Below are 10,590 nucleotides of genomic sequence, written 5' to 3'. Positions count from 1 at the left end.
TGCTACTTTTTAACAACATTGGGAATAGTTTTAAATGCTTAAGCTTTCAGTGGTCTATGTCCTTTTGCCAGCCGGGAGTCCTATTTTTATTATTTGCTATGGGGAAAATCCCACCCTGGAACTCTCATTTTAAGACAGCACACAAAAAAAATTTGCTTTTCAATTTATAAGCTAATTAAGGTTGATTTTTACTACTGAGAACTTTATGGTGCTTCCAGCAAATAGGTTACAAGCCACAGTGTGGTAAAATCCACCAGGACTCTATGAAATTTTCTTTTTAGTTGATCCTGTTTCTTAACCCAAAGATAACACCACAAAATGATGAAGCAAACTTTTCAACACTGGATTGCCTACAAAAAAATAATAAAAATTAAATGTTTAAGCTTTGACATTTAAACTCAATATCTCAAAAAAAATGATTAAATTTTGTGTTGGACTGATTATACTTGATAAAGCAGGAACTATTTAGTCGCACAGAAATAGTTTTTAAAAAATGTTTAGGCTTCATTCTTTCAAAGATTTCCTAATTGAATCACCTGGATACATCATGCTTAAAATTCAGTCAGAAATACACCAGAGATGCTCTCTAAAATAATCGGTGGGAGGTTGGATGAAACAAAATGATTAATCATCAATAGCATCACGTACTTATTTGTGTCTCGACATCACATCAACTCTGTTAATTTTATTATGTCGTCATTTCTTAGAATATTTGTTATACAAATAAAAATAGTTTCTTTGTAAAAAAAATGTTTAGTCTTTGACGTTTAAACTCAGTTTCTCGAAAATGATTAATTTTGCGTTGCATTGATTATATTTAACAGAGAGGGAGCTATTTAGTCCCCGGGAAGAAGTTTAATATGTTTAAGGTTTGCTATTTAAACTCATTTCCCGGAAAGGATTAACTTTGGCTGGGACCTCTTCAGCCAGAACTTAGCAGGTAAGTTCCGAGCCCCGAGGTCGCAGGACCCACCTCCGCGGGTCCGCTACCGCCAGCAGAGCGCACTGCCAGGTGCGAACCGGCGCTCGCGGGTCACGAGACCGCTCGGCTCGCGAGGCCCTCCCTGCGCCTAGGCGGGCGGAGCGCCGGCTGGGAGATCCGCCCCAGGGGCGGTGCCCCGGCCGCGCCTGCGCCGTTGCTATCTCGGGCGGGCGCGCGCCGCGGGGCGCGCGGCCGCGCGGAGGCCGGAAGGAAGCGGACGGAGGGCGTGGCAAGCGAGGGAAGCCCGCCGGGCCGCAGACAACCGTCGCGGCCTGATGACGTCGCACAATGGCCGGCCCCCGCGGGTAGTGGAGCCCGTTTGTTCCGCCCGCGTCGCGCCTCAAGCCGGAGCCTGTGAGGAGCGGAAGGGCTGAGGGACCTCATCTCCGCGCCGCCCCGACACCTGCGAAGCCGTGGCCCCCTCTCTGCCCTTGCGCTGAGGTAAGTGATGGCGATGGCGGGAGGCCGGGCCGGCGGGAGGAGGAGGCCGAGGCGGCCGGGCGGGGAGCGTGGCGGCGGCGCGGAGCCGAGGCCCAGGAGCCCCGCCGCCTCCGCCTCCGCCTCCGGGGAGCGCTCCAGGCTACCTCCAGCCGAAGCGTGGCTCTCGGGCCCCGGGAAGGGGAAGCTGAGCTAGGCACGATCCCATGTTCCTTCCGGGCGAGCCGGCCTGGGGGTCCTGGACCCCCTCAGGTCGAGCGCCCGACAGCTGCTTCCGCTCCCTGCAGTGGGGTTGATCTCCCGAAGCTGTCATTTCTCTTCCGGGATATTCGCGTGGCATTGCTTTCCGCCCACAAGGATGGGGTGGGGGGCGGAAGGAGGCACACGGGTTCGCCCTCCGGATTGGGGATAGGCTCTTCCGGAGCTTTGAGCTCCCCGGAGCCTCCTGGAACTTGCTCCCTCGGCTTCCCGGAGGCACAGGTAGGACCTATTGGCTGTGTCCCAAGACGCGAGCCACTCTTTGGAATAAAATTCCTTGTGCCCCTTTGGTTAAGAGCCCAAAGGATGCCGGCTCATTGCTGGGAGAACCTAAGACTTAAAGACTTTCAGCCTTACTCCTGCTAAGACTTCAGTGTTACTGACTACTTCATGACAGCTGAGTTTGCCGGCTAGAGTGGTTGATCATCTTAAATGAGCTGTTCAGCTCTCTATCTGTGAGAGCAGGTCAGTTCTCCAGATCAATTTGGGGAGAATGGACGAAGGGAGCATTTAGAGACATAGCAGTGCTGTCATCTTTTCTCCTTTGATTCTCATCTCCTTCGTGTTGCCTGTGGAGTGGTCCTGTCCCAGAGCAGAGGTTGGGATTCTCAGGGTGAGCCTGGACCCAGGCTGATTCCCGCTTCCCAGGCAGGGGAGTCTTTGCCTGATGATTTTACAATCTGAGCACATGTGTGGAGCCCAGCCAGCTCTGGAAACCAATCAGGTGTGTCCCAGAGGCTGGAACTTGTCTCCGGTTCTGGGTGGGAAACGATCAAACACTGAAGAGGTTTTTTCCTTTTTCACAGATCATCTCAAGGTGAGTGCTTCCTCCCTGAGGAGTCGTTTGATGTCAAGTTTAGTCAGTTTGGGGATGGTGTCTATCACCAACCTTGACATCTTTCCTTTGGATGTTGTAAATCCATGAAATTATGAGTCTGAATTTTAACCAGATGTACCAGAACTTGGGCATTCAGATAGGGACTGCTCTGTTAAAAATCGTTATCCTGGAAGGTTAGGCTTGTATTTCATTGGTGCTCCTTTGCCAAAACCTCTTTGGAACTGCTGTTTTGGTAGTAAATATACAAGCCGTAGTAAATATACAAGCCATAGGAGAAAAGTCAGTCTCATTCAATACTCACACCCCATGTTTGACCAAAACCCATCTTACCTGGCTTGGGAACTCACCTCACTTACCAGACCAGGCTCTGAACAGCTTCCTGCCGTTTGTCAAAGTGACCCACCGTGAGAGAGGGAAGACTTGCTGCCACTGAGAGTGCCAGGGGAGTGTTCTGCAGGTTCTAAAGGTTGCTGAGAAGGAAAAGCTCCCACCTGTTGTGTACTGTACCAGTGTCCTTGCAGTCAGGGCGCAGCCTTCCAGAATGACCGCTGGGAAACAAGGCAGCACCCACTCTGTCTCAGTTCTAGAATAGTCTTCTAAAAAGTAGGCAGTTACTTCAAGTTTCTTTCTGGCGTGCAACAGGTAGTTTATCAAGTAATGAGACTTTGTGATGTATTCAAGCAGCATCTCTCAGTCCCCGTCTGCCAGTGTAGTACGCTGTGGAGACACAGTGATGGACACTGTCATTCTGTTCTCCAGGCAAGTTCACTGTCTTGTGGGTCAAAGGACTGAAGAGTTCTAAACTTTGCCAAGAACGCTCGATGACGGGTGATTGATTGTGTGAGAAGAAAAGACTGAGTAAGAATAGTGAGCCTGGGGGTTGTGAAGACGTGCAGACGACCCTCTGTTTCACTGTGTGCATTTAATAGACCACATGGTTTTCTTGGCTCCTGACACAGAGCACGTACTCAGATACTGGCCAAATTGAATTAATCTCAAAACAGGACACCGACGCCCAGAGAGCCAGTTAACTCGCCCAGAGCGGGGCCCGGAACACACACCGTCTTCTGACCCCCAGGGACACACCCCTTCTGTGCAGCAGGGTGTGACTCAGGTTGCTTCTGATAAGCAAGAAGATTCTTTGGCATGTTTTCCTCTGCAAGCTGTTCACCTGTGTGTAGCCTCAGATTGGAAAATCCCAGGAGGTTCCACAGGGAAAGAAGAGATGGGACCCCTTTGCTCAGGAGATTGTCAGAGCCTCCTAAGGGTGACTGTGTGTCCCAGTATGCTTAGGACAGCCAGGCTCATGCCTGCTGTAATGGTTAACAGTGCCCCCTTTCAGTCTCAAACACGCCCCCAAGTTCAGACAATAAGTTACATGGTAGCTCTGCTACCAAGTGCCAGCCATTTGCTGAGCTCGGAGAACCCAGGTGATTCTGAGCCCTTCCACTCAGGACCTTCATGGGGCCGGGGGTGGGGGGTCTCCCAACAGACTTTGCAAACAGATAGTTGGGGTATACGGTGTGGCGAGTTTGGGTATGTAGTGGAATAATGTACAGCGTACTTAGGGCAGGAGTGCTCAGTGGGTGGACCTCAGGAGGTTTTGAACTCTGAAAGTGGGGGATAAATTGTGTATGTCCAGGTTTTTCTAGGGAGAGGAGCCATCCCCTTCCTCAGATTCTCGGAGCAATCCGTGCTGCCCAGAAGGCTGACAGCGCTAGTCCTCCCCGGTAAGAACAGGTGCACGCAGGGCCTTTCACTCTACCACCTTCTGGTCAGCACTGAAAACGGCCGGTGAGAGGAGGGGAGTTAGCTGTGTGCTTGGAAGGTTGAAGTGAATTCCATAATACAAACTTCGGGGGGCGTGCAGGCTCCGCAAGTACTTCTTGTTTACACGCAGTGCAGCAGCCTCAGGGTTTGAATCGGAGGCAGCATTTCCCGTGGTGTCGGTGTAGAAGTGTACACCTTTGTGAGGGCTTCTTTATGAAATCCACCTTTAGCGTAAGTGCCTAAGCTTCAAGCTTTAGACACATTGAAAATAAATAAGTGGCTGGTGTCACAGGTTGATCCCATATGGTCATCACTGTTCTTTAATAGTCTGTATGGATCATATAGTTACTTTTCCATCTCCGTGAAAATGTGTCTTTTTGGTTCTAGAAGGGCTAAGATAGCAACCTAGGCGGATCAGCACAGACCTTTAGAAGGGAGAAAAGAACGACAGGCAAAAGGTACTGCTTCAGTAGAAGTCCCCGACTTATGTGAGGGCTCTGTTCCAAAAAAGAACGTGTAAAGCCAGTGAGAGCTTGGGTCCCATCTTCCTGTCGAAACAAGGGCGGTAGGTGGGGATTAGTCCCTGGGCAGGTAGCAGGAGCTGGTTTCATGCATCGGGCCGGCGCCAGCCCTGGGCACCTGCTCCGGCAGCCGCTCAGAGATGCAAGCCCCGATTGCGCCCCGTGGCCATGTGGCCTTGGTTTCCTTCTCTGTGAGCGGGGCAGCGCCTGTTTGCAGGGTTGATGCGAGGAGCTGGGTCGAGTGCCTGGTGGAGTAGTGGTCTCTCAGCAGGTGGGGGACTTGATCTTATCGCTCACGTGGTCGTGCACAGGTGACTATCCGGCGTGTGCTGGATGGCTGTTTCCTGAGCACCCAGGAGGCTGACCGCAGGCTGGTGGGGAGAGGGGTGTGGGTATTGGAAGCCAACAGGCTGATCTCATTTAGGTGTCGCAACGACTTCTACAGCGGGTGCTGTTTCCCCGTATTTCAGATGAAGAAACTGGGGTCTGGCAAGTTTACATAATTTGCCCAAGACCCTAAAGCTGGGGAGCAGCAGCGCCGGGATTCAGGTTCTGACTCAGAAGCCCACACTGTGTGCCCTGTTCCATGTGTCCCAGAAAGACATGGCCCACTTGCTTGATCATATAGTTGAAGTTAGGTATTCTCTCTCCCATTTCTTCCCCTAGGATTTAAATCGAAGTTTGCCAGAATAGAAGAGCAGTTTGGTTGGACCTAATCATGACAATGAAACCTTTTGGCACCTGGGCCCCAAGAAGGGGCTGCTATCAAGTTACTAGTGAGGGAGCCTCTGTGCCGTGAACAGGATAATATGTTGCAAAGCTAGAGTATCAGTTTTGTGGATTTTAAACTAGTGTAAGGGGACACTTAATTTTGATTACCAGTTGATTGATTTCAGAGGTGACTTGGTTCCCAAGGTTGCCATTAGCCTGTATGATGTGCGAATCAGAATTTGTCAGGTTTCCAGTAGGGATATGTCTGAGGCTCAGCGACCAGCTGCACGTGACGGCCTGCCTACAGGGTCCCAGGTGCCAGCCTGAGCAGCTGGGGAATGAAAGTCCCTGCCCTTCTGTGGGGAGGTTTCGTTATATACAATGCAATCAGAACTGTACAAGGGTAGGCATAGGGCGTCATACACAAGGGAAAATCTCCAGTTTTTACTGATGTCATTAGCCAAGGAGCGGGGAGGCTGCCGGTTTGCCACTGGCCCCTGACTGGCTGCCCCAAGGCCCCCGCGCTCTGTCTGGAAGAGGTGCGGGTGCCGGGCCCTGTCCGCGGTCGCCTTCTCGCCTTGCGCGTTGCCCTGGGCTGCAGGGGTGATGTGTGTGGTGACAGGCTCTGCCCTGCACAGGGAAGCCAGGAAGCCACGGGGCAGCAAAATGCACCATTTTAGGGCTAACTTTTTAATAATTCTTTCCAGTAGTCCTACCTCTGGATAGCGTAGTTAGAAGACTGAAAAGTGAATCATTTTCAAAGCTGTCTACTTTTAAGTGACTTTGAATGGATTGGTTGGTTTGTAAATTTCTTTTACTGCTAACCATTTTTTTTATTTATAAAGTGATGAATTTTAAGTAACTTGTCCTCATGTTTGCTGAATTTTAACAATTTCCATTAACAGCAAAAAAACAAAACAAAACTGTTTTTAACTGTGGGTTCAGATACCAACTCTTGGTATGTGCACCTTTAAACATAGGTTCTCCTTTTGAAGGTATAAATTTAAAAGATACACTTTAAATTTTTAGTTATCTAAATGCATAAAGTAATTTTATATAAAGTATGTAAATATACTGTGCGTTTCCAGATCTCACTGAGGTACCAAGTAGCATGACTGGGGCATACATTATTTTAAATAAAAAATTTTGAAGAATCGAGTGAACATGAAACCCTTCACTGTCCCTGCTGTCTCACACCAGCTTAGTGGTTACTCGCTACCTGTCGCGTGGCGGACGGTAAATGTTTGCTTGTAGGCTGTTTGGTGTCGACTTTATGCACACACCGTCTCAACCCACCTTCTGCAACCTGCGTTTAGAACCAATGGAACAATGTCCTATCTTTGCACGTTGGGGTGGGAAAACCAGAAAATAGTCACTTTGTAATTAAATCTAGTGAGTAAAAATAGAAATGAAATCTTCTAAAATGACACTGTTGGTCTTTTTATATAAGAAACTCCTTAAATATGTAAGATTTTCTGCCAGAGTTCTTTCCCACGACCTGCCTGTCCTGGAACAGTGGTTCTCGAGAATCAGAGTGCACGAAGGCCTTCCGGGCGGCCTTCACGGCCTGACCTGGAGAGACGTGCAGGAACGGGAGATGGCCCATGTCCTGGGGGCTCTCAAAAGGCAGGCCGGGTTTCTGTTCCAGACCCTGCGGGTGACTCCGGAAGAGGCCAGGCGCTGCCTTCACTGTTGCCACCTCCTTCCGAATGCACGTTTTCCTGAATTTCACAAGTAATTACTTTACGAACCCAAAAAGCTGTCGCTTGCAATGCCCGTCTTCTTGCCCACTGTCTGATAACCAGTCGGGGTGCCCCGTATGGAGGTGGGCACGCCGGCTCTCTCGCTACCCGGTGGCTCCAGACGTGAGGCTCCCGGCACACAGCTCCGCGCGCTCGGCCCGGCTCCGCGGGGGCCTCGGGTGCGGTGCCGGTGGTCTGCGGCCTGGGATCTGGGGTGTGGAGGAGCCGGGCGGGGCCGAGCCCTCCTGCAGGCTGGAGGCAAGCATGGGGCCCAGCAGACCGGCGCGAGATTGACTGGCCCCTTTCTGGATGCTGTGAGTGTGTGTTCTCTTTGTTTTGCAGAACCGTGGGTACCGATGGATGTGGCCGAGAGCCCTGACCGGGACCCTCGCTCTCCAGAGGACGAAGAAGAGGAGCAGCAGGGGCTCTCGGACGATGACATCCTGAGGGAAAGTGGGTCTGAGCAGGATCTGGATGGAGCTGGGGGGAGGGCTTCCGACGCGGAGGACGAGGAGAACGTCGCCCCGGGACTGAGCCAGGAGGAAGAGGAGAGCCGCTCCGACGAGGAGGACCGGGACTCTGAGGCTCCGGAGCTGAGCGGGGGCCCGGCCAGCCCCCCGCGGGCCGAGGGGGACCGGGGGGAGGAAGACCGCACCAGCGACCTGAGGGACGAGGCCTCGTCGGTCACCAGGGACCTGGACGAGCACGAGTTAGACTACGACGAGGAGGTCCCCGAGGAGCCTGCCCCCGCCACGCACGAGGACGACACCGAGAAGGCCGGGCCTGAGGATGATGAGGAGAGGGGAGAAGGGGCTCCCGGGGAGGACGGGAAGGCGGGCGTCCACGGCGTGGAGGACAGGGAGCCCGTGGAGGCCGCCAAGGAGAAAAGAAAAGAGGATGACGACGGAGAGATCGACGACGGAGAGATCGACGTGAGTATGCCCAGCGGAGCCGGCAGCGACCCCGGAGGAGGGGGACAGGAGGCGTGTGCTGGGAGCCATCGCCGTGGTGATGAGGGAGCGCCGAAATCAGGGGATGTGGGCTACAGTCAGAAAACTGTCTTCCATTCGGTAGCTGGCAGAAGTCCTGTGGACCCTCACTCATCTGGTGCTGTTGGTTGGATTGCGTTAAAATTCTAGATGTTTCTTTTTTAAACAAGCAGTAATTTTCTGCTTTTTTCTTTGCTGTCTGTAAGTAATATTTGAGTTAGTATTCAACTAGAACCATTGTGGATTTCAGTTCCTGTTAGGTTCTTTTATTTATATGTATAAATTTATTTATTTTGGCTGTACTGGGTCTTAGTTGCTGCACGCGGGCTTTCTCTAGTTGCGGCGAGCGGGGACTACTCTTGTTGCAGTGCATGGGCTTCTCATTCCCTGGCTCTCTCGTTGCGGAGCATGGGCTCTAGGTGTGCGGACTCAGTAGTTGCGGCAAGTGGCCGTGCATGGGCTTCTTATTGTGGTGGCTTCTCTTGCTGTGGAGCACGGGCTCTAGGCCTGTGGGCTTCAGTAGTTGTGGCACGTGGGCTCAGTAGTTGTGGCTCGCGGGCTCCAGAGCGCAGGCTCAGTAGTTGTGGTGCGTGGGCTTAGTTGCTCCACGACATGTGGGATTTTCCCAGACCAGGGCTTGAACCCGTGTCCCCTGCATTGGCAGGTGGATTCTTAACCACTGCGCCACCAGGGAGGTCCCCTGTTAGGTTCTTGAGCCTGAAAAAACTTCCTTCCAGCTTCCTCTATTACTTTAGGCATTTTTATCTTTGCCCTTCTTCTCTGCTGAGGGTCACAGCTAGGCCAGACTTCTTTGGGAGTGTCCCTAAAAAGACCCTCAGGACTGGATAAAATGGGGTTGTGTGTCAGAACGCTTTGGCTTTTGACCAAGCCATCACATTGTTATAACTTATTTAAATTAATCTGGCCTTCAGATTAAGGACAAGGAACCCAGTAATAATCATCTTATTTGTGCGCAGGTTGGGTTTTTATGACAGATGATTCTGTTGAAAGAATTTCTGTCACGATCTTTTAAGAAGTTGAGTCTGTGGGGGGCAGAGCCTGAGGTCCTGCTGAGAAATGCTTTTACTAAAAGGGGTTGAGAGAGGGACGGAGCAGACTGACGAGATCTGGGGCTTTTAATATCCCGCAAAGGAGATTCTGCTCACTGGAGAGTCGCTGTGGCGAGAGGTGTGAGGAGTGCCTCGGAACCGCTCTGGGTCGCCGAGAGAGGAGGGGCTGGTCAAGTGCATAACCCAGGCTCGCCCGAAGTGCCAGGCTCCTGTGACAGCTGGTATGGACGCTGCGTCGCAAAGACCGTGCTTCTCAAACTCTGGTTCACGAGAGCAGAACTTTGTGGGGCGTTCCGAGATCGTGTATGTAGTTACAAGCTTAGAATTTTAGATCTTTTATCTTCTCACAACTAAGTGTAGGAGATGGTCTCCTAAATTAGCAGCCGTTACTTATTAATACCGTACTCATTTAAAAGGGTATTGTCGGGACATTATCTATAAACGCTCTTAGGTTTCGCCAGCTATGCTTCCTTTCCCATCTGGAAAGTTCACCTTGACCACAGGGTTACCAGAGGAAAAGGAGATGCCATGAGACTCCAGTTAATCAGTTTGGACGACATTTTGGGCAGAAGATGAAATCATTGGTTGAGGTTGCCCGTGAGTTTGGTTTTTCAGTTTACAAAGAGAAAAGCCACGTCTGCATCCTGCCACCAAGGATTGAGGGGCTCCTGATGACTGGGGTGCTGTGGCCGGCGTTCTGGGCAGTCTGTTTCCCATTAAGAAAGGACCAGTTGCAAGCTCTTCTTGCTTCAACTGTTGAATAAGCTGTACGGCAAAATTCATCTACCTTCCTGCCTTTCCATGATCATATGTGGACAGGTAGGTGTCTCCCTGCAGGTCCCGGGGGACCTTGCCGTCATCGCACCCCCGGGCTTTCCTGCCGCACTTAGATGTGGCGGCATGGGACATTGGGTTGACTGAGCTGGCCCGGGAAAGCACCCATCGTCTGGAGGTTTGCTGGTTTCCCCCAGAAACAGCAGGTGAACTAGAAATCCAGTTTGACTTTCTTGCCCACTTGATCCTAGATGGCTGCTTGGTTTGCCTTGTGCCTGCCTGGCACCTCTCGCAAGGGCCTCACAGCCCTACTGGACCCGCAAGCTGCTGGGACCAGAGCACAGCTTCGTTCAGCCACGGGGTGGCACTGCCCTTCCCACACACAGCCCCACGGACCCTGCAGTGTGTCAGGCTCATTGTAACACGCTGGGGGTGTAACTGGGAAGGGCAGAGCCCATCGCCCCCCAGGGATAGGCAGGCCTAGACGGGAGTGGGCA

The 10,590-nt window shown here is 51.8% G+C and overlaps 1 protein-coding gene across 3 annotated transcripts in view; it reads left to right on the top strand.

Moving 5' to 3' along the window:
• Positions 1-695: 695 nt before the first annotated feature.
• Positions 696-10,590, top strand: part of ZC3H18 (zinc finger CCCH-type containing 18) — a 51,616-nt gene continuing 41,721 nt past the window's right edge. For 2 of the 3 annotated variants that reach the window (XM_079906769.1, XM_079906771.1), the window contains exons 1-3: positions 696-1,423; positions 7,167-7,252; positions 7,603-8,192. In XM_079906769.1, coding sequence (XP_079762895.1) covers positions 7,228-7,252; positions 7,603-8,192 — 615 coding nt within the window. In that variant the 5' untranslated portion in view covers positions 696-1,423; positions 7,167-7,227. The remainder of the gene's footprint in view (positions 1,424-7,166; positions 7,253-7,602; positions 8,193-10,590) is intronic. The other variant, XM_079906770.1, reaches the window with a different exon arrangement.

Source organism: Stenella coeruleoalba (assembly GCF_951394435.1).
Source record: "Stenella coeruleoalba genome assembly, chromosome: 20".
Lineage (NCBI taxonomy): Eukaryota > Metazoa > Chordata > Mammalia > Artiodactyla > Delphinidae > Stenella > Stenella coeruleoalba.
This window is presented reverse-complemented; position numbering and strand designations above follow the sequence as displayed.